This window comes from Zonotrichia leucophrys, chromosome 13 (genome assembly GCF_028769735.1).
Source record: "Zonotrichia leucophrys gambelii isolate GWCS_2022_RI chromosome 13, RI_Zleu_2.0, whole genome shotgun sequence".
NCBI classification, from domain to species: Eukaryota; Metazoa; Chordata; class Aves; order Passeriformes; family Passerellidae; genus Zonotrichia; species Zonotrichia leucophrys.
In genome coordinates, this window is record NC_088183.1 from 17,279,459 (window position 1) to 17,302,765 (window position 23,307).

The window sequence follows — 23,307 nt, forward strand, 5'->3', positions numbered from 1 at the left end:
AAGGAGCAGGAGGAGGTACAGGGGAAACGTGGGGTATCTGAGGAGGATTAAGGGGGGAGGCTGGGGGGCAGTGGGAGTAGTGAGTGGCGTAGGGAGAATAATAGGAGGGGGGCTATTGGGGATACTGGAGAGGCAGGGAGGGGTATGGGTTGAACAGGAAGAGGTAATTGAGGGGCAAGGAGGGGTATGGGTTGGATAGAGAGAGGTAATGGAGAAGTAGGAGGATGGGCTGCTGGGAGCACAGGAGAAGGAGCAGGTGGGAGACAGTCCAGTGGGTTCCATTTCTTTTCAAATTCCTCTTTTTCCTTTTTAGTCTCTTTGGATACTTTATATACTCTAATCTTCTCATCCCAAATTTTATTTTCTACCCAACAGGTTGCATATTGTATCTCTTCTTTGTTTGGAACCTCTCTTAAACTGATATGCCTGTTTAAGGCTAGGCATAACCACATCTCTTGACACGGCTAAGGAAAGCTGGGAAGCAGAAATGAGAGCTCAGCTGGAGCCACAGAGGCATTACCAGGAGCAGGTGGCAGAGCCACGGGTGTCCTGCAGCCCCCAGTGTCCACCCAGGGCTCCCAGGATGCTTCAGCCAGCCGGGACAGGCGGTGTCCAGGAGGCCATGGAGGTTCTCTGCCCTCCAGAGGCTCATCCGAGACCCCCAGGCCTGGGGCTGGTGACTGGAATCATAGAGAGTCCTTCTGGGATGGGTGTTAAATAAACTGGGATTGCCCCAAAGCGCTGTTGGAGTGTTCCTGCTGTTCTGGATTTGACTGGGAGAGGGCAGCTGTCTTCCCAGGAACTGCCTCGGTGCTGGGTTTGGGTTCAGGCTGGGAATGCTGTGGAATTGTGAACTACTTGATTTGATTTAAAGTTCTGTTTCTCCTCTGGGGCTGAGGAAGTATCAGTTTCATCCCTCACAGGTATTTTTCCAGCTGCAGCTGGTGGCACAGCCATTTCTGGTGCTCGTGGGGCGGTAGGGCCACGGCTTGCAGGGTTTAGGGGCTGTTCTCTGCAGGGTTCAGGAGCTGTGTTCTGCAGGGTTTAGGGGCTGTGCTCTGCAGGGTTTAGGGGCTGTGCTCTGCAGGGTTTAGGGGCTGTGCTCTGCAGGGTTCAGGAGCTGTTCTCTGCAGGGTTTAGGGGCTGTGCTCAGCAGGTTCCGTCCCTGCTCTCGGGATCGCGGCATTCCTGCGCTCAGCGGCCGGGGATGAATTACGCATGCGCGGGAAGGGGCGGTACGGCCCCGGGCCCCCGGCGCATGCGGCGAGCTGCGCGAGCTGCGCATGCGCAGGACGGGGCCTGACGCAAGGGCGCTGCAATCGCCGTGCGCTTTATCCTGTCCGACCTTGAGTGCGCGGCCGCTACAGGACCCGGGCTGCCACAGCCGCGCCGGTGTGCACCGCTCCGCTTCTTTGCCTGTGTCCTGCCTCGGCCCGCGCCAGCCTGTGCACCGAGCTGAGTATCCGTGCCGGGAAGCCACCGTGCACCCGCGCCTCCGGTGCCGGAGTCCGAGCGGCGCGCCGAAAGCGAGCGGTGGTATCAGGCATTATTGGAGACAGCCCCCGGCGGGGGTCCTGCGGCGCGTCTCGGCCCCCCCGCGGCCCACGTGGGTGGAGGTTTCCAGAAGAGCCGCGGCCCCGCGCGCCCTGTCCTCCGCCGCCGCCATGCTGAGCGCGAGCCGCCTGCCCCTGCTGCTGCCGCGCGCCGCGCCCGCGCCGCCCGCGCGCCCCGCGCAGGTCAGCGCCGTGAGGGGCCGGGGGAGAGCGCGGGCCGAGATGGGCCGGGGGGACGGAGCAGGCCGGGAGGGGCCGGGGGGAGAGCGCGGGCCGAGATGGGCCTGGGGAAAGCGAGGGCCGAGAGAGGCCGGGGGAGAGCGCGGGCCGGGAGGGGTCGGAGAGAAAGTGCGGGCCCTGAGGGGCCGGGCGGACAGAGCGGGCCGTGAGGGGCCGGGCACTGCAGGGCACAGAGCCGGGGGACAGAGCGGGCCGTGAGGGGCCGGGCACTGCGGGGCACACAGCCGGGGGACAGAGCGGGCCGTGAGGGGCCGGGCACTGCAGGGCACAGAGCCGGGGGACAGAGCGGGCCGTGAGGGGCCGGGCACTGCAGGGCACACAGCCGGGGACAGAGCGGCCGTGAGGGGCCGGCACTGTGGGGCACAGAGTCAGGGACAGAGCGGCTGAGGGGCCGGGCACTGTGGGGCACAGAGTCAGGGGACAGAGCGGGCCGTGAGGGGCCGGGCACTGCAGAGCACACAGCCGGGGGGACAGTGCTGCGCTGGGAGAGCAGCGAAGGGCGCTGCCTGCGGACGGGCCCGGGCCGCGGTTCCTCAGCGCTCAGATTTTATTAAGAGCTATCTCGTGTTTTTGCGGGGCGATGCGGTTCTGGCGGCCGTAGAGGAGCCTGTTTGACGTGTTGGAGTCTGTTTTGCGTTAAGGAGGTTTGTAGTAAGGCCGCTCGGTTCCTCACCGTGCGTGTGCCGGTGACAGCGGGGATCGGGCTGCGCGGGGCACATTGAGGCGATTTAGGAACAAGCGGGGTCCGCAAATCCCCCCCGCGCTGTGCTGGCCCTGCTCTGTCACACCTGAGCCACCCATGCACTGTGCCCGGGCCTTACATCTTTAAATTTCTTCAAAGTAGTCATGGCTCGGTTCCGTTCGCATTAAAATATCATCTTAGACGTTCGTTCTTAATCAGAAAGAGGGCCAGTGCTTCCCCAGCTCTCCAGGATGTGCTTTACATGTGCACAGGGGTGGCCACGCTGGGGCGGAGCTGGAGTTGTGCAGCAAAATCTCAGCTGCAGGTTCCTCAAGGGATGCACTGGGGCTTTTGTTGCTGACTAGGCACAAAAATCTCTGAGAAATGGGGTTAATGTTTATCTGCTGCTGCTCGTGGAATGCTGAAGGTTCAGTGTAGACTTACTGAGATATATTTTGCCTGGTAACATGCTCACAGATTATTCTGTATGAGGGAAATACCTCGGTTCTGGTCATAGAAATTAGGCTTGTGGCAGATTGATTAGTGCAGTAATTGAGTGGGGGGCTGTTTATGTCAGCCTGAGTCTTGCTCAGGTTATTAATTCCTTTGCAGTTGAGTGTTTGAAGAGGGTTGACTGCAGTAGGAAGGTGTTGCTTCAGACATTATCTGCCTCTGAAAGCCTTGGTTTGAAGAGCTCTTGATGTTTTAAACCAAATTCTCATTGAATGTCTCTGTTTTACAGACATTTTGGAATGGCCTCAGCCAAAATGTTCTCAGAGCAGCATCCAGCAGGAAATATGCGTAAGTGCTCCTTGGGGTGGTTGTGTTTGGCTCTTGGTGTTTATATTTATCTCTTTCTGATACCAAAACTGATTATTGGAGCCAGGGATTGGGTAACAGAGCCAAACCAGCAGAATAAAGCTGGAGCCTCCTCCCTTAACTTCTCTTAGGTTGTTTTTTAATATCTTGTTTTTCTCCAGGGGAGCTTTGAGAATTGCTGTTCCCTGCTGCTCCCCTCACCAGCAGTGCCCACAAAACATGGATTGCTGAGATTTGTTTGATCAAAACCAACCAAAAAGTAATCCAAACACTGTTGGGACAAATTGTTTTACACTGACATAATATGGGTGATGTCTGGATCCATTTCCCTGCAGATAAAACATTTCAGACATGCATTTGAATCACTCATTTTCCCTGTTGCAGGATAGTGGGAGAAGGGAGCAGTTGCTTGTGTGACTTACTCAGATGTTTGTGGCTGATGCTGATTCAGGCCATGGGCTGGGAAATCTGTTTGTGTTGGGAAAGCTGGGTCTGTCTGCTACAGCTGAATGTTCCAAGCTCACTGCTTTGTTACTGGAACTGGAGTTAGAGCCCCTGGCAGCTTGGGCACTGAGAAGGTGACATTCCTGGAAATAAACAGTCCTGCTCTGCTGCAGAATGCCTTCTCCCTCCCAGGCTGTGCCTTTGTCTGTAAGCAAAGCTACGGTTCAGGGATTCTCTGAGCTTCAGGGGGAGTGATGCACTCTTCCCACAGAGGAGGAAGGGGTTCACATTTGTCTTGTGTGAGAGCCACCCCCATTTTTCAGGACTAAATTCTCCTGTTGCTCCTGAGGATCAGGAAGGTGGTTTGCTTTGGCTCTGGCCCAGAGCACCCTGCATGGCCCAAGTGATTTATCACTGTGGATTCTTCTCCCGATGCTAAGCAGTGGTAACACAAATAAATTGTATTTGTTTATTTTCCATTCCAGGTGAATGTTTTCAAATAAATTTGAACACCAGGGTTGCCCAGAGCAGCTCCTGGATCTCTGGATGTGTCCAAGGCCAGGCTGGACAGGGCTTGGAGCAGCCTGGGACAGTGGGAGATGTCCCTGCCAGGGCAGAGGGTGGCACTGGATGGGCTTTAAGGTCCCTTCCAACCCAAACCAGTCTGGGATTCTGTGATCAACAGTAACCCAAAACACTTTCTGTCTGTAGGGACAAAGTTAGTTGTGACTTTTTTATACCAAACTCTTAAGGGTTGTTGAGAAGATATAAATATGGACATGAAGTAAAGATATTCTGGGGAATAATAATATTTTATATGCTTATTTTAACAAGCAAGGGTTTACCTGTAAGTCATCTGGCTCAGAACAGAGGCACAAGCTTGAATTTTGGTGTAAGAGTCAAAGAACACCTTGGATTAGGATACAGCCTGGTTTTGCTTCAACACTGAGTGGAAAATCACTTTGTCCTGTCTTTGGAACTGGACATTTTTTTGCAATTAATTCTTCTCCTTTAATGGTGATTTTTCTCTGCCCTGATGTGCCATCCAGCTCAGAAGCGATCAAAGGCGCCGTTATTGGGATTGACCTGGGCACCACCAACTCCTGCGTGGCCGTTATGGAAGGGAAGCAAGCCAAGGTGAGTAAAGCAGGAGAGTGACACGTGGGGTGTCCCCAGCGTGTCCCCAAGGTGAGTGTGTGGCTGTCACTCCTGCCTTTGTGCCCAGGTGCTGGAGAACTCGGAGGGTGCCCGCACCACGCCGTCGGTGGTGGCGTTCACGGCCGAGGGCGAGCGCCTGGTGGGGATGCCGGCCAAGCGCCAGGCGGTCACCAACCCCCACAACACCTTCTACGCCACCAAGCGCCTCATCGGCCGCCGCTTCGACGACGCCGAGGTGAAGAAGGACATGTGAGTGAGGGGACAGGGACACTGCCAGGGCAGCAAACACCACGGGGGCAGCACGACCTGCTCTGCTGCCACACACCACCCTGCTCTGGGGGAAGTTGTGCCCTCTGCTCTTGAGATTGCAGTGCTTCTGTGTGAGGGCCAGCTGTGTATAGCTGCATTCATTGCTGATCACATTAAAGCTTCCAGAGAAGCAGAAAAAAGGCTTGCTGGTGCTTGCAGTGCAGACTTTTCTAATTCTTGAGGATGCTTGCAATCAAAGCTGTGTGATCATACCTCAGGCCTGTGATTAAATGAGGTGTCTGATTAAAGCAGCAGAGAACAATGCAGTGTGTAAGCTCTCTGCAGGGCTGCTGAATAGGCATGAGTGCTGTCTGTGCATTTGATGACTTAATTATCTTTCTTTGAGACCTTAAATAGGGTGTAATACATATTTTCCTGACCTGTCTCAAACACTTATAAAGTTGGTATACGTGTATTATTTGTATTGTGTAAGTGTTGGCAGCAGCAATCTGTAATTGGTACTTCTGAGACTGTGGATCTGGGGCTGTGCTGGCAAGTTCACTGCTCTTTGTTTAGAGCTACCCATGTTCTGTATGTGCTGATACTGATGGTAGGGGGTTTGTGCTGCTGCAGAAACTGAGTGTGAGTTTTGTTGGTTTCAGTAAGAACGTCCCGTTTAAGATTGTCCGTGCCTCCAACGGGGATGCCTGGGTGGAGGCTCATGGGAAGCTCTACTCTCCCAGCCAGATCGGTGCCTTTGTCCTCATGAAGATGAAGGAGACTGCAGGTTGGTACAGCTTGCTCTTTGCTGTCTCTGTGCTTTGAACGTGGAAGTGCTGCAGCCAAAACAGCACTTTCTTGGTACCAAACCCTTGTAGAGCAGGGCTGCAGATGGGGGAAGGAAGCAGGGTGGGCTCCTAGGAAGCCTCAAGGAAGATCAGTGCCTGCCTCAGTCTTGGATCTATGGCAAAATATCAGTGTTTAACTTTAAAGATACTCATACCAGAATTGGTTGCTGATTAAGTGGACTCTGAATTCGCACTTTCTCAGAAGGGGGAGCTCCATTTCCCTCCCTGTGCCTCCCTGGCTGCTGCTGGGCACAGGCTGGGGCAGCCAGGCTTGAAGTGGCTTTGTTGCTACTCAGCTGCTGGGTTTGTGGCAGGTAGGGAGAGAGGAGGGAGTGTTCAAGGCACCACATTGTTGGGCCCTAATAGCTAATTAACCAGTGGTGAGTTTAAGCCTTCACTAGGAGAAAATGCCTATTGGCCTGAAGAAATATTCCTCTCTTTTTTAATTCCTTAAGCGTTTTCTGGGGAAACTTAAGTGTAGTACAGAGAGGGAACAATCAGTAGTGCCTTCTGCACCCTCACACTCACTGTGTCCAGTGAGTGTCAGGACAGGACTGAAGCTTCATCAGTTATTGTATTTTCTCTATTAGGTTCTGGGCACTTGCTAGAGCTCCACCAGTAGTAAAATACAAGTATGTGGTGTGTGAGCATCTGGAGGTGATAGATCTGACTGGGATCTGCTTCCTGGAGGAGTGTTGTCTTTTGGCCTGGCTGCTGCCTGGTTTCAGCAGTGCCTTTGCAGGCAGCAGAGAGCAGTGCAGTGTGTAAGCTCTGTGCTGGAGTGCTGCACAGCCATGAGTCTTGTCTGTGCATCCACACTGCATTGTGTACATTTGTATTTTTTAGCATTTGGTGACTTCCCTTTTTTGAGACTTTAAAATAGAGTGTGATAGACATTTTTCTGACTTGCTGTCTCAAACATTTATAAAGTTGGTATACGTACATTGCTTGTGCTAAGTGTTGGCAACAGCAGATTCTATAAATGGGATGAAAATGGGTAACTTTTAAGTGCACAGCATGCAGGAAAATGGAGTAGAGCTTCAGTCTCATGCAATAAAAAGACAAGCTCTCAGATAATTCATTACAGTGGCATCCACTCACTGATGGAATTGCAGAGGTGCATTGCTGTGCTGCCAGAAGTGTACAAGCTATTCTGTTTTGTGGAAGGACTGGAATTCTGCACAGCTCCCTCTGCATTTCCCCAGAAAACAGCAAGCCTGTCTTCTGTTGGTTGGGAGAAAAAATTTCAAACTAGGTGCTAGTGGAGAGAGAGTATTTATAAAAGCATGTAGTGATGGGACGGGGGCAGTAGATTTAAATTAGGAGAGTGAGTTTGTTAGACAGTAAGAGAAGTTTCTCCTGTGAGGGTGGGCAGGCCCTGGCACGGGGTGCCCAGAGCAGCTGTGGCTGCCCCTGGACACTGGGGCTTAGAGCAGCCTGGGATAGAGGAAGGTGTCCCTGCCCCTGGCAGGGTGTGCAGTGGGATGGAGTTTAAGGTCCCTTTCCCACCCTTTCTGTGAGTGATAACTTGGTGTTCTCACAAGGATAACTTCTGTTTTGTCTCCTTTTTCTTCCAGAGAATTATCTGGGACATGCAGCAAAGAACGCCGTGATCACAGTCCCTGCTTACTTCAACGATTCTCAGAGACAGGTACTCATCAGGCTGGGATTGTTTGGGCTCATGAATTGCATTCAGTTTCTCTCAGCAGTCAGCACTGTCCCCTTTCCTCCTCAGGCTACCAAAGACGCCGGGCAGATCGCTGGCTTGAACGTGCTGAGGGTGATCAATGAGCCCACAGCAGCTGCACTTGCCTATGGGCTGGACAAGTCTGAAGACAAAGTGTGAGTGCATAACACCAACCCTCTGAAATAAACCTGCTGGGATTTGCCTCCTCTGCTTGCTGGGTTTTAGAGCACTGCTTGGAGTTCTGCCAAGGTGGACTCAGCTTTTAGTGAGAGCTCTGTAATGTCATCTCTGTTCTGTGCCAACCAGCCTTGTTAAAGAGAGTTCATAATTTGCAGCTACAACTTAATTACCCAACCTGAGTGTCAGTTTAATTTCCTTACCTGCCGGTGGCAGCAGTGGGTGTGGCTGAGGACAGCTGGGTGACAGGCTGTCACTAGAGGTGCTGATGGGCAGCACAGGAGCTGTGCTGAGCTGTGCCAGCTGTCCATGGCCTGCAGCTCCCCTGCCTGCATTCAGTCCTCTCTTGCTGTCAGGGATGGTTACAGAAGTGCAGGCTTTTGTTAGACATTCTGTGTTTCTGTGCTAGTGATAATGCTGCAAAAGCCTCATTACATTTGAAACATTTTGGGGAAAAAAAAATTCATCATAGTTCTGGTGTGCCTGCTCTTGTCACTGAATGTGACGATGCCTTATTTTGTAGAGGCAGGAGCTGCCCTCTGAAAAAATGGGCAAGGTCAGGCTTTGTGCAGCACATTTCCAGGGACCCCCACATGGACTCTGAGTGCTCAGGGGGTATGGACATTTTGGGATGGTTCAGTCTGTCTCTAGAGAAGCTTTGAACTTGTGTGAGCACCAGTGTGTGTTCTGCACGTCATCTCTTGAGGAGAGGGAGTTCTGAGCCACTCACCTTTGTTGAGAAAGTAACATTGTCCTGCCTCTCTCCCTGCAGCATCGCAGTCTATGACCTGGGTGGTGGCACTTTTGATATCTCTGTGTTGGAAATCCAGAAGGGAGTCTTTGAGGTGAAGTCTACCAATGGTGACACTTTCTTGGGTGGAGAAGATTTTGACCAGGCTTTGCTACAGTATATTGTGAAAGAGTTCAAGAGAGAGGTAAGGTGTCTCTTGAGAGTACAATCCTGTATTACACTGCTTTTCAACCTCACTTCTTTAGAAGAATGAGCATTCTCTTAAATTCTTAGGACTTGTCACCTCTGGCACTGCAGGAATTTAAGAGGATTAGACACTCTTTAGCCTGGCTTCCACTTCTTTTCTTGAAGTGGAATGTTCCTTTCCTGGAAGACAGAGAATTGCAGAACTTCTGCCCTCTTTCTCATTGGTGTAGCAGGACTGTCCTATATACAGTCTGCTTACTTTTAAAAGTAAACATCTGTGGTGCAATTGAATGTGACAGGACAGATGCAAATGGGTTGCTGGGAGGAGACTGCCAGGTAATTCCAACTCCTTTGCCAATTCAGTCCTGTCTTACTATTCTGTGCTGCAGCAGCCTTTGCAAGGTTCAGTCTGTAATTCAGTGTATGATCACTTGCAGAGCAGAGGGCTGGCAGATTGGAAATGCTGAGTACCCCTGGCAGCAGGGAGAGAGCAGCACAGTGCACATGGCACTGCTCTAGAAATAGCTCTTCAGTCAAGAGCCCTGAGTGGTGAACTGCAGGGATGTGACTCCTGGGCAGGTGCTGAGAGTCTGTTAACCCTGTTTTTTCACTCAGACGGGAGTTGACCTGACTAAAGACAACATGGCTCTTCAGAGGGTGAGAGAAGCATCAGAGAAAGCCAAGTGTGAGCTTTCATCATCTGTGCAGGTACGTGCCTGGATCCAGAGCATCCAGTACAATGCTAGGAGACGTGGAGTTCTGCACTGGCTTTGTTTACTGAGCTCTCTGACACTGTTTTTTCTTCTCTGTAACCCGGTGGAATCACTGGCACAGGAGGTCAGTCAGCAGGGTGGGCTTTCAGACCACAGAGAGCTGCTGGAAGCTGAGTTGTTGGGTGCTGGGGTTTGCCCTTTTTCTGGCACCACACCTGATCTTGCAGGGAACGTGACCTTCCCAACTTGTTCTGTACCTCAGAACTGTGATGGGCATCAGGGAATTTAGCCAGTGCTGCTGGGTTACTGGAACCACTTACAGCTCTGTGCAAGCACTTCCAAACCCTTGGTGCTGCTCATTCCACTGCAACAGCTAATTTGTGTAGTAATTCTTATACAGAACCTTGACTTACGTGCCTATGGACAAGTTGGCTGCACAATGGGCAGCAGCCACCCTCCTTCCTTTTTTCCATCAGCTTTGTATATTAATGCAGTCAAGTGTGTCTTTTATGAATTCATTACTGAATAAGGAACTGGAAAAGCAGAAAGTTTGGAGTGTAATAGTCCTGGCTAAGTGAAATTAAGGTCAATTATATAGTAATTGAAATGGGGAGTCTGCCAAGTTCTAGCTTCTGAATAAGCATCTTGAATTTTATCTGATGGTGGTCTTTTTTGCTGGCCAGTGGGGAGCTCATAGCAAGGAGCTGAGGGCAGTCACAATGGCTGCATAGTTCTGCCAGAGACATAGCAAGCTCTGTTTTATGAGCCCAAGAGCTGGCAAATGCAGTTTGTTCATACCAGGAAAGACTGAATTCTTTAACTCTTTAGCAGTGAAGTGAAAACAACTTGCTTTTGGTCCTGTTTTCCCCTAATACTTTTGACCATGCTGTGTATAAAGTGAGTGCACACCTCTAGTCAGCAGCGTGGTTTTAATTCTTGTATAAACTTAATCTCTAGAGCTTAAAGCACTAATGTTTTAATTGCTTTGGATTGTAGTGTCTTTTGAGGTCAGCATGACTCAGCACTTGAATCAGATGATTTCAGTATAAGATTTGCTTTATAAATCCAGCATGTGACAAACAGCTATTAAAATGGGGATTATGGTTCCTTGCTCTAATTAACTTTGTGTTAAATGGCAGCAGAGTGGCTGTTGAGCATGAGCTGTTGGCATTGAGAGAATAGCCAGGAGGGAGGGAAATACCTTCAAGGAGTTTACCTGGTGTGGAGTGTCAGTCAGTTGGCAGAATCGTTGCAGGAGCTCTGCAGATGGGCTTTCTTCTGTGTTGTGCTGAAGGAACAGCATTAAGGTTGTCACTTCCAGTATTTCTGCTCTTACCTCCTGGCTGTGACAGATTGTTTTGCTCAACAGTGAAAGACCTTGAAGTAACACAGTCTTAAAATTGGGGTTTAGCAATTGTAACAGTGAGGTGCGGAACAAAATAATTGTCTTATTTCTGAAATGTCAAACATAAAAGTGTGCCTGCTGCCTCTTAAACTGGGCTGGAGGGTGAGCAGCCACACAGATACCTCAGCACAGCCAAACAGAACCTGTAAGCTGGTGTGAAGCCCATTGCTGGTTTTTCCTGAGCCTGTTTCCGTGCCACAGACCGACATCAACCTGCCCTACCTGACCATGGACGCCTCCGGACCAAAGCACTTGAACATGAAGCTGAGCCGGGCGCAGTTCGAGGGCATCGTGGCTGACCTGATCAAGAGGACGGTGGCCCCCTGCCAGAAAGCCATGCAGGATGCTGAAGTCAGCAAGAGTGACATTGGGGAAGTCATCCTCGTCGGTGGCATGACCAGAATGCCAAAGGTATGAGCTCAGGGCCCGTTCAGGCAGGGCTGGCACAGCTGCCCTGTGCCTCTGTTTGGGGATCAGGACAGAGGAGCTGGGAGTGCTCAGGGCAGGCTCAGTGCTGAGGGTCCCACGGGGGCACTGCCCAGGATCTCCTGTTCTGTTTGCTCAGCCCAGCTGGGCCCTGGGGGCTGGAGCTGAGTTGCACTGTGCAGAGCCAAGGGGACGTGCTGGGAGGTGAAAGTCCAGCTGCAGCCTGACAGCCTGGGCTGCACTGGACACCAGCAGCATTGCTGAGGAGTGCAGGGCACTTCCTCTTGTTGTGCACTCAGTGTGGTAAAGGTGCATTTCAGTGACAGCCACTTGTAAGCAGTCTGTGCCTTGCAAGGGATTTCCAGCACTTGCAGGTATGAAGAACCTGCACAAGCAGAGCCCCTCTGGTACCTGCTGGTTGTGTGTAATCAGAGGTACCTGTTGGAGGCTGCTGTTGGCAGGCCCATTTACCTGGCTCTTGCAGACACTCCTTATCTAAAGCTTAGCCCTTAGTTCTGTGGAGATAAGCTCAGCAGGTAGCTTTAAAGCCAGCTGTGCTGACATGCACAGTTGTGCAGATAAGTGCTGTCTGCAGATGATTTACTGCTCCTGTTCCAGCCATGCCCTGCTGCTGCTCCTCCATCCCAGAGCTGAGCAGGGATGTTCACTGCTCCCTCCAGGGGTACAGCCTGGCCTTTCCTGCAGAGAGCACCAAAATCTCACTCCAGGGGGATCACTCAGGCTTGCACTATTTGTTGCTTTTTGATTTGCAGGTCCTCTTTAGGACATTAGGTGTGTACATGGTCCTGCTTGGGGTTGATTTGGGGTTTGGTGGGAGGGTTTTTCCTTCCTGCATTAATGAGCCTGGTGGCTGGAGGTGGTACTGGTATAAGCAGAAGGTCACCCAGGCAGGGGAGCCAGAGCAGCAAGATAAACAGAAGCTCCTGTTCTGGCCAAAGCTCACATGGAGTAACTCTGCTGTATGTTCCCAAAGTCCTTGTTGTTCCAGCTGGATAAAGGAAAAATGGTGTGGTTACCTATGTATAAAGTGATGACAAACACAAAAGCTTTTCCTGAAACATTATGTATCCTTCAAGGGTGGAAGACAGAACTTCAATTGATTTTTTTTTTCCCTTCTTCCCCTCTTAACCCCTAGCTGTGTGTAGGTTTGGGCTGGCAGAATGCTTTCCCAAGTGCCAGTAGTTGCTGCTCTGCCTCTGCAGTTGGTGCCAGTGTGTTGTAGACAGCCAGGCCTTCTCTTGAGTACCTTGTTGTTCTCTCCTCCCCCTGCTAGGAGGGAATGTGGCTTCTCTGGAGCTGCCCCATGGCCAGTACTCTGGGAGATGGGCTGTGGGTGGTTACATGCATTGTTTTGTTCTGTAAAATAAACCTCCAGAGGGAAAGACTTGCATTTAATTACATGTTCACACATAGAGTCTCCTCTGTAATGGGTGCTTGCTTGGGGCAGGTGTCTCCTGGCTGCAGAGTTGGGTGTTTGCTTCCAGCAATCTTCCAGGCACATCCCACTCACCTGGGCTGGTGTGCCCAACACCTGTACTGGGAGAGGAGGCCCAGCCCCACAGCCTTCCCTGTGTTCTGGGGCAGACCCTCAGTGCATTCCTGTGTGGATTCTTCAGCAGGAAATCTGTTGGGATCGTGAGCACAGTCCTGGGGAGTGGGCTGAGTAGGGCAGAGCTGACAGCAGAGCTCAGAGTGTTGACAAAACACATCTCTGCTGAAACAGCCCATGAGATAAAGACTTGGAAAATACTGTTCTTTATACAATTCCCTTTTTTTTTTCCCCTTCACTGCACACAGACAACATGAACTGCACTGCTGGATTTTTTCCCTTCCCTGTGCTCCTCCACAGCTGTACTGTCCTTGGCAGTTGTGTCCTGCTCAGTGCTGGCTTGCACAGTTCCCAGGGAGCAGTCCTTGACTCCCAGATAAGCCTGGAAGGATCCCCTGGGGATGTGGCTGGGCTGTGTCAGGGCACTCAGGGGGCTGCCTTGCAGCTGGCACCCAGAGCCTCTGCAGAAGGGGCTGCCTGGGCTGCAGTGAGGGCATGCAGTGCTGTGCAGGAGGGTGGGCAGTGAGGGAGCAGGCACAGAGCTGAGGCTCAGTGTCTCTGTCTCAGGCTTTCTTTGCAGCTTAAGGACACAGAGCTGAGCCAAGGCTGCTCAGTGTGAGGGTTCCCCTGTGGATGAGCTGTGCTGTGTCTCCACTCAGGTGCAGCAGACTGTGCAGGAGTTGTTTGGCCGTGCTCCGAGCAAAGCAGTCAATCCTGATGAGGCTGTGGCCATTGGAGCAGCCATCCAGGGCGGGGTGTTGGCTGGTGATGTGACAGATGTGCTGCTGCTGGATGTAACTCCCCTGTCCCTGGGCATTGAGACCCTGGGAGGTGTCTTCACAAAGCTCATCAACAGGAATACCACCATCCCCACCAAGAAGAGCCAGGTAACAGTTGACTCAGGATGGGTGGCACTTTGCTGGTGCTGTCACACAGCTCGGGAAAGGCCACCCAGAGCATGCCAGTAGATGGATTTGCCTCCTCATCTGACAAGAGAACCTGAGAAATCAGGTTTAATGTCAGCCACTGAGTATCTCTGAGGGGAGGGCAATTGAGTTAACGATGACAAGATATGCCAGGGTGTTTGTGGCCTGCTGAGGGTTGTTACTGTGTGTGTGCCATGATGTCAATTGTCAACACATCATTCTGAAGAAGGATTGTGTGGAGCCCTTGTGGGACTGAGCACCACGCCCATGGGAGAGCCCTTCTTGGCTGAGTGCCTGGGAAGGGGTTATCTTTGCATTGTAATGTCCTGGTGCCTTGGGTGTGATCCCTTCCTTCCCTTGGCTCTGTCTGGGCCTGCTGCTGTGTGCTCTCTGATAACACCTGAGCTGCCTGGGGTGTGGGCTGGAGCCTGCTGCTTCAGGGGGGATTTTCTGGAGTGTGGTGGCTGCCCTGGAACCTGCTCCTGCCATGGCTGGCCAGTTTTTGTGTCCCCAGGAGCATACAGGACAAGAAAACATTGGCTTGGCTCTTGCTAGCCTTGATGCCACGGAGTTTTGTCAGAGGGACGTGGGAACAAGCATTTCATTATTTTCCCTTCCAAGCAGCTTCCTTTTATTCCTTGCTCAGTCAGCTTGTAACTGCAGATGTTTGTGTTCTAATTAGCTGTATAGTAACTTCCAGTTCCTTTTCCATAGGTGTTTTCTACAGCTGCTGATGGGCAAACACAAGTGGAGATCAAAGTGTGCCAGGGAGAGAGAGAGATGGCCAGTGACAACAAACTGCTTGGCCAGTTCACTTTGGTACGTTGGCTTCTCTACTCCTGACCTTAGACCTGACCTTCTGGGAGATGTTCAGAGCCTTCTCCATTTCAGCTGCCCCCTGAAGGCAGTGTTGAGGGGGAGTCATCTTACAGAAGACATTTGACCCCTTTCTAGTACAAAGCAGCCTCTAGAGGCACAGCCTGGACCTGGGACAGCCTTTCTGTGGCTGAGGACCAGCTGGTTTGAAGATGGAGCTCAGAGTTTCTGAGCACTCCCATAGAGCACTGGGGCTGCTGCAGCTTTAGGGCCTGGTCACCAGGAAGGGCTCTCTGGGGATAAAAAAGCCTGTGCAGTACCAGGAGATAATCTGAATACTCCTCTGGTGTAGCAAAGATGGGACCTGGAGCAGCTCCAGGATACCTGCAGTCCCCAGGGACCCCATTTCAGGCTGGTGAGACCCTGGGAGCAGAGTCAGTGTGAGCTGAGGTCCTCCAGGGTGTGTTTGTGGGATTGCAGTGTGTGTGCCATGATGTTAAACTGTCAACACATCATTCTGAAGAATTGTGTGGAGACTTTGTGAACTGAGCCCACACCCTGCTCCCTGGGGAACAGATGTGTTCTGGGATTGCTGGGAGCAGAGGGGGGCTGCCCAACCAGCTCCCTCAGCAAAATGGGTTTGGTCAGTGCTGGCAAAGTTTGGCACTGTTAAACTGTCCAAGTTTGTGTGAACTTCCTAGGAAGAACTCTGCAGAAAGGAAGGACTTTGCCCTTCTGTGCTTTTGAAGGAATCTGTGCTGCCTCTCACTGTCTTAAAATGGTTCCCCAGGGGTGGCCAGTGAAATCTATGTCCAGAACTGAGGAAATAGAGCATCCTGCCACATCTAGGGAGGACAGGCTTGTGTAGCAATAAAGCAGAGCCTGTCCCACCTTGGAACCAACCCTGGGGGTTCTCTCTTGGGGTTTCTGTGCACTTTTCCAGGGCAGAAACCAGATCCCAGTGCACAGCATGGTGCCAACAGGTACTTAGAGGACTCAGCTCTGAGGGTTGGCTAGTGGCTCATTCAGTGTCAGATCCCCAGGGTGATGTGCCCAGCCCTTGTCCCCTGAGCTGTGTCCCTGTGGGAGCTGATGGCCACCCCTTGTCCTTGTCCTTGTCCCTGCCCAGGTGGGGATCCCTCCGGCGCCGCGGGGAGTGCCCCAGATCGAGGTCACCTTCGACATCGACGCCAACGGCATCGTGCACGTGTCAGCCAAGGACAAGGGCACCGGGCGGGAGCAGCAGAGTGAGTGTCTGGGCGGGGCATGGACTGAGCAGGGGGTGCTGGGGGTGCCACTGACCCCAGGGGAATGGAGTGTGCTGTCCCACAGTCCAGGCTGGGGATGGAGCGTGGGGCTCCATGCCTGGGTCACCCCCACTCTTCAGGCTGTTGCCAGTGCAGCACAGATGCAGCTGAAGTCATCTGAGCCTGTGTCTCTCCTGGAAAGGAGGGTGGCAAAGGGCTAAGTGAGAGCTGAGCTGTGGGTTTGTTGTAGGGCAGTGAAGCTCTGTAGGCACACAGCCCCTGCCCTCTCCAGTACCTGCTGCCAGGGGATGCTCTCCTTGCACGTTAGGCAGAGATGAGGCACCTGCCTGTGCCAATGTCTAGGCAGCCCTCACTGGCAGGGTTTCACCACATTCCAAGTGGTTTTGCCCTGTGTGACAGTCCTGCCTTGGTGTTGCCATCTGGAATAATTGCAGCAACGTGTGAGCAGAGTTCAGCTGTTTCCTGGGTTTGCTGCATGGATCAGCTGTGTCCCAGTGCCAGGTGTTGGGGCACACAGGGTGGCTCTCTGAGGGATCCCTGGTGTTGGTGGGCCGTGCTCTGTCACCAGGGTGTTTGGGGCAGTCATGTGTGCCCTGTGTTACTCTGAGGGGACAGAAGTTGGAGTCTGGTATTGCAGCACTGTGGTGAGTTGTCCTTGGGCTGTTTGGGGGTGCTGTGTCTTTGGGAACACACAGGGATTGCTGTCTGTGAGCCTGGCTGCGTGAGGGTGCCAGCTTTTAAGGCAGAATCAGATCAGGAGGATCTCTGACTCCAGGGTGTGTCGTGTACAGCTGAGCAGAGCAGCCCTGTGCCAAGACCTGTTTGTTATATTCCATTATAAAGGTCTGGAGATTAAGGTATTTTTTGGGATATTTTGAAGCAGCAGCTTTTACCTGTAACCACCTTGTCCGTTTCTTGTGTTGAAGCTGGAAGTGACTGCAGCTGGCAGGAGGCTCAGGGAATTCAAGTTGCCAGTGTATTCTGCTCTGTGGTACAGTGAAACATTGGGCCCCATGTACTGGGGTAATTAATGTCACAGTTGACAGTTTCAAAAGCTCTGTGGTGGGTTCAGGAGATTAATTCTAAGCATTTACAGATTCCCCTGATACAAAATAAAACTCTCTTCTCCCTTATAACTGGAGGCCTCTGTACTGCCCTTCAGCTGTTTCTTGGAGAGAGCCCTTGAGCAGTGAAATGCTCCAGTTAGCAGAAGCATTAGCTATGCACAACTGGAGGGTTTAATCACACTGCTTGGCTTTTTGGCAGCAGGTTGACACCAGAACCACCCTACACTTGTTACTTGGATTTCCTTGGAGATCTTGCACATGTGGCAGCCTTCTACTGCTGAGTAAAAGGCTCCTGGTGACAGGCAACCAGAATGACTTTTAGCTGCCTACCTGTAGGTAGATGTGGTCCTAATTACAAAGCTCAATTGCTCATCCCACATCTGTATCCAAAGGACACCTCTGTGTGTGTGTCTTTGTTCAGGGTTCTGTACCATTGACAAAGAATTCCTTAGGAAAGTTCCTTTAAATGGTGATTGTAGCTTCCACTTTTATGGGCATTGAGATATTCTGGGTATTGGTCCTCTTTCAGTGAAATTTGACTAATTCCCACAGTAAAACCTGAATCTGGGCTGTGCTTTTTGACACTAATAGAGGGAAAAGACCAAGGAAGGGATGTGTAAGAGCCTGCCCATAGAATTGTGCTCCATTCCTTATTAAGGGCAATGCTAGGAGCTGGGTGGGAAATGTTGTCTTACCCTGCCACCAAGCCTGGGCTGTTTCCCAACAGGGAAAGGAGTCTTTAGTGAAACCATTTCTTCTCTTTGGATTTTTTTTTTGTTGGGTTTTTGTTGGAGGGTTTATTTGTTTTGAGTGGTTTTAGTTTGGATTTTTTTGTTATTTTTAGTTCTGTGGTTCTAATTTGGGATGCTCGTTTGGTGTGAGGGCTTTGCACCCTCGATTAAGTGAGGACTGGCCAGAGTGACTTGCAGACCAGCAGGCAGGGTGTGTGTGGCAGAGCTGGGGAGTTGCAGACCCGGGAGATGAGGCTTTCACCTTGCCAGCAGCACCAGTGGCTCTCTAAAGAGTCTCAGTCTGTGTCCTGCCCATGGGGCCTCCCTGGGCGCAGAGCCTCTGAGCCAGGCTGCTGCTGTTAGGCTGGGGAATAATCCTCTCCTCAAAGGGGAGAGCAGATCCTTCATTCCTGTTCTTGTGTGCTGCAGTTGTTATCCAGTCCTCCGGCGGCCTCAGCAAGGATGAGATTGAGAACATGGTGAAGAACGCAGAGAAGTACGCGGAGGAGGACAGGCGGAGAAAGGTAACGGGGAGCAGAGGAGCTGCTGCCTTCAGCACTCTGCTCTGAGCTCTGCCCACCCCTGGGGGCCCAGGGCTCTGCTCTCCGAGCTCTTGCCAAGCCTCTGCTCCTTGCCCTGCACTCATTTTGTACCCCTGGCTCTCATGAAGGTGTTTGCAGAGGCATTTGGGTCTTGAGTTGGATACCTTGCCCTGTGTGACTGCACTTTACTGCTCCCTGAGGAATTGCTGGGATGTGGAGGCAGCAGTGAGCAAAGCCACTGCCTGCTGCTCATGGCAAACAGCTTTGCAGCTCTGGTGGGGGTTTCTGTCATCACTGCTCTGCACTGTCCCCCTTGGCTGTGCATTTGGCACCTGGAATGCTGTGCCCTTGTGAGCAGTGCTGGTGAGGCCAGGAGGTGGTGATGGAAATCCTCACTGGCCTTGTTGAGTAAAGACTGGCACTTGCCATGGACTGAACCTGTAATACACACAAGATTAATGGTTGGAACTAATTGGTTTAATGAGGGTAGTAATAATGAATTATGCAACTAAATATAGACCATTGATTTTTTCAGCAGGCACAGCACAGGCTGACTCTGGGATGTGGCACCAGCATGTGTTTAGTGATTGCTGAAACTGGCACATGGAGTTGATCCACTTTGTGTCCTTCAGCCTGTCTCAGGTGTCCAGGCAGTGCTGTAAATCTTGCCCCCAGTGGGGAAGGGATCAGAAGAGGGCTGAAGGGGAGAAAGCATGGAATAAATCCCCCGGAAGCATCACTGCCTGGCCTCAGAACCTCCAAAGCCACAGAGCAGTGGCTGATGGGCATTTGTAGGTTAGCTGGGGAACCTTCAAAGACCTTGCTCTGAAAGTCCCACTGTTTGAACAACCTCATCATCGCTGTGGAGGGTAGGGGAGGCTGCACTGAAAATTGTTCTGCTGCCTTACTTGGTCTCTTAAATTGTTGGATAAGTTCCTCTCTTTTGTAATCTGAAGTGGGACTCACCCCTGTCCAGTGAGCTCACAGAGCAAGGTGATCACTTGTATAACTGTAATTTTCAAAAATTGCCTTCTTACACTTTTCTGCTCCTAGTTTTGCTACCATAATGAAATGCATAAATGGGAGTTTTTTTATAAGGGACCATGAGTAAAAGCACCCAACATTTGAATTGTCTCTAGTGCCCCTGTTGCTGAAGAAGCTTCAGGATGTTCTCCAAAAGCTCTGCTCTTTGCCATGGAGCAGAGTGTGCTGTGCTGTCCCTGAGGTGTCTTGTCCTTTCCCATGTGCCAGCAGTGGTGGTGCATTGGTCACTTGTAGTTCAGGGGAGTCACTAAGTGAAAGGGTTGGCTGGCACAGGCTCCTCTTGGGGCCCTGTGAGGCCACAGTGCACCTAGGGATGGTTTGCTTGCATTTCTTCTTGCCCTGGTGCCATTGAGAAGGACCCTGGGTGGGAGCTGTTGTGGGGCTCGGCAGTCTGGGCATGCAATGTCACCACGTGTGTCACCGGGGGTGTGGGCAGCAGCCCTGACGAGCTCTCTCCCCCAGGAACGCGTGGAGGCCGTGAACATGGCCGAGGGCATCATCCACGACACAGAGTCCAAGATGGAAGAGTTCAAGGATCAGCTGCCAGCAGATGAGGTGGGTGGTTCCTGATCCTGGAGTGCTACAGCACGTGAAATTCCTCGCAGAATCCTTGCTCACATTCCCACTCAACTCCCAGCTGGCTCTGGCCGTGTTTCTGTGCTGGGTGAAGGTGGCACAGCCCTGCACCTCTGCCTGTGGCACTCCTTGGGAGGGCTGAGTGTGGCTGAGGGGGGATGGACAGACATCCTTAGGGGAACAGGGTTTGGGTGCTGGCAAATAACCTATTGCAGAGTGCTGGGTGGTGCCACTGAGGCTCTGCAGGTTCATCAGCCTGGGAAGCTGCTCAGAGGTTTCTGTCAGAGCTGTGGCCTTGCATGCAGTGATAAGGGCTGTGCTGTGGCTGGCTCCTCACAGGGGGTTTGCTCCAAGGCTGGGGGTTGAGGACAGTGCCTGCCCTTGTTAGCACAGGGACAGAGGCACAGCTGCTGTGCTCTCCTGCAGTGTGTGCACAGCACCCAGGAACCTGGGGGCAGTAAAAAGCAGCCCCCACTTCACTCCAGTTTTTCTCTCTCAGAAGTTAAATGGGTATTTGGTATCCAAGAGGGCTTTTCACAGCACTCTAAGGCGGTGCATTGTGAATTTCAAAAGTCAAGTTTAGAAGTGTGCACCCAATTACCAATTTAACAGCTCTGGCAAGCAGAATTAAAAGGCTCCTGGGGGTTCTGAGGTGTCTGAGGGAGCACAGTTACAGTTTGTTGGTAGCAGCCTCTGGTCAGTGAAAGGCTGTTTCTCTGCCAGCAGATGGGAACAGGACGAGGGGGCAGTGCTTTTAAACTGCCAGAGGGCAGGGCTGGATGGGATATTGGGAAGGAATCCTTCCCTGGCAGGGTGCTGAGGCCGTGGCACAGAGTGCCCAGAGCAGCTGGGGCTGCCCCTGCACTGCTGGCAGTGCCCAAGGCCAGGTTGGACGGGGCTTGGAACAACTTGGTTGAGTGACCATGGCAGGGGATGGAATGAGATGTTCTTTAAGGTCCTTTCCCACCCAAACTATTCTGTGATTCCATGATAATAGCTGGCTCTTTGTTTGGAATTATGTGAGAGTTTCCTCTCACAGGAGCACGGAGCCTAAATCGCTGTTCCCTGCAGGGACTGTTCCTGTGCCTTCCCTGGGGAGGTGGCAGCAGCCTGTGCTGGCTGGTGCTGATGGTGGCTGTCACTCTGTGTCCCTGTCCCCTGGTGTGCTGCAGAGCTGTGCCCGTGTCTGTGAGCCCTGCTGGCACAGCCGTGCCCAGGAGCCCTCTCCAGCAGCCTGCCAGGGAAGGAGGCAGTGCCAGCCTGTGCAGGGACTGGCAGATGGCTCTGGGCCAGGCTGAGCCCCCTCTGCTGCTTTGCTCTGAGCTCCTGCTCCACGGGCAGCACAGGGACTGAGCAGGGCAGGAGCAGCTCCCCACCAGGGCTTCAATATCCATGGAGGCCCCAGCTTGCTGTCCCCTGCCCTGGCATGGCTGTGCCAGGCACAGAGCACAGCCTTGGCCAGTGGTCAGGCCCTGCAGAGCTCTGTTCTTGGTACCTCTGCCCAGACAGCAAACAGGGCCCTTTTAATGCCAGCTGGGACACTGTTGGTGAAGTGGACAGGTGCCCACTGGGAACTGGGCACAGTCCTAGGCCCTGCACACTCACTTTGAGGCTCCACTCTGTGGCTTCTGGCACAGAAAGGGGGCCAGCAGGTGGTGGCATGACAGGGTGGAGATTAATGATGAACCAAGTGCAGCATTTCACCTTTGTGTCTTTGCAGTGCAACAAATTAAAGGAAGAAATTGCTAAAATGAGAGAACTTCTGGCTCGTAAAGATAGTGAAACAGGAGAGAACATCAGGCAGGCAGCAACCAGCCTGCAGCAGGCTTCCCTGAAACTCTTTGAAATGGCATACAAGAAGGTAGGTGCCTGGGCAGCTCTCAGTCAGAGCCTTCAGAGGGGAAGGGGGGAGTCAGGACACCGAACCCTTGGGTGGGGGGTGGTGCTGAGCCTCTGCAGCTCCCTCTGAGTGGCACTGGCTGAAGGGGCAGCTCTGGAATGGCAGGGAGAGCTGAAGGCTTGAAATCCTGACCATGCTTCAGGCTGGGTGTTCCGTAGCTGTGCTGCATTCCATGGAAAGGGGGAAGCTCCTAGTAAGGAGCATCCAGAAGAGTAAGGAGAGGGCTGTCCCCTCAGTGCAGTGAAGGAGTAAAGTAACTCCTGAGCTTTAAAACACGATTCCAGTTCAGTCTGCCTAAAGCCACAGTAAAGGCCATTGGGATTTCTTCTCTACCCCATTCCCAGTGGAAGGACCTCCCAGCCCCTGGCTCCTGGCCAGGCTGTGCTTGCCTGTGCTGGGAGGAGTCCCAGCATGGCAGGGGCACAGTGCCCAGGTGACCTTGGTGCTGAGCTGTCCTTTGTGGGGACAGCTGCTTCCCTGATGTCAAACCAAACCTTCAGTGCTGCAGTGTCAGCCTGTTACATCCCCTGGGAAAGGGAATAATGGGAAGATTGTTTTGTCCCTCTCAGAGCTCAGGCAGAGATGAAGATTTCCCTTCTCTGTGGACATTGCTGGTTGCACTCAAGGGAGGGTTCTGCAGGCTGGAGCTGACCTGAGCAGCCAGCCAGGGCAAAGTGGCCAGGAGAAGCAGTTTGTTGTATAATAAACCTGTTTGTTCACAGATGGCCTCGGAGCGAGAGGGGTCTGGAAGTGCAGGAGATCAGAAGGAGGAGAAGCAATAAGGAGGAGTCTCTGTCTTGCCTTGACAAGAGAGTGATGAAGAGGTCGATTTTCTTGATGCTTGGGAGAGAAGGGACCTTCCTGAGCAGCAAGGGGCAGAATTCAGACTTACTGTGTTTTTGCAGTATTCTATATATAAAATTCTTCAATGTATAAATTTAGTGATGTGTCTGCTAGATAAATTGTCACTTGATGAAAGTTAATTCATGCCAGACAAAGTTACGAGTTTGGCCCTGGCGTGTTCCCTGAGCACCTGGGGACTGGCTGATCATTTAATACTTGACACAATGGTGTAGTAAATCCGAGATCCAAGCTTGGAAACCATGTCATGAAATTGGAGGGTGGAGATGGAAGCTGTCCGGGCATGGGGAGGAGAGTTCAGCCTGCATGGCTCCTCCTCGTGGGTCTGAGGAGCTGGGAGCAGGTGAGGGCTGGGAGCAGCAGGGGCAAGGCTGGGAACATTGCTGGAGACCATTTAGCCCTGAGCTAGGCTGGTACCCTTGTTCTGAAGGAAAGGGGCTACTTCAAACTCAGCTGTAACATTATTTCTTACAAAAGAGGCAGTGTGGAAGTTCAATACTTTGCTTGTCTAAGCCTTCTGCTCCATCCTGTGTCTGTTCTCTGCTTATGGTAAAACAATTTCCTTGATAATAAAACTGTTACTGGATCCATTCTGGATTTTTTTAAAATAAAAGCAGAAAAGTGTCCAACATGGAGTTCCTGGTCTCCTGGCCTTTGATGGAGAACAC

The 23,307-nt window shown here is 52.2% G+C and overlaps 1 protein-coding gene and 2 non-coding genes across 3 annotated transcripts; all 3 read left to right on the top strand.

Moving 5' to 3' along the window:
• The first annotated feature begins 1,259 nt into the window (after nt 1-1,259).
• On the top strand, nt 1,260-23,274 carry HSPA9 (heat shock protein family A (Hsp70) member 9). Its single transcript, XM_064724602.1, has 17 exons — nt 1,260-1,736; nt 3,218-3,276; nt 4,788-4,875; nt 4,964-5,145; nt 5,808-5,932; nt 7,571-7,644; nt 7,729-7,835; nt 8,630-8,792; nt 9,410-9,502; nt 11,114-11,323; nt 13,568-13,795; nt 14,549-14,653; nt 15,780-15,897; nt 18,146-18,240; nt 19,765-19,857; nt 21,599-21,739; nt 22,501-23,274. The coding sequence occupies exons 1-17, from the start codon at nt 1,284-1,286 to the stop codon at nt 22,558-22,560; spliced, it is 2,394 nt and encodes a 797-aa protein (XP_064580672.1). The 5' UTR covers nt 1,260-1,283; the 3' UTR covers nt 22,561-23,274.
• LOC135453906 (small nucleolar RNA SNORD63) lies at nt 14,024-14,095 on the top strand. Its single transcript, XR_010441990.1, has one exon. It is a non-coding gene; the product is annotated as a small nucleolar RNA SNORD63 (small nucleolar RNA).
• On the top strand, nt 15,136-15,204 carry LOC135453907 (small nucleolar RNA SNORD63). The gene has a single exon (XR_010441991.1). It is a non-coding gene; the product is annotated as a small nucleolar RNA SNORD63 (small nucleolar RNA).
• Nucleotides 23,275-23,307: the final 33 nt, after the last annotated feature.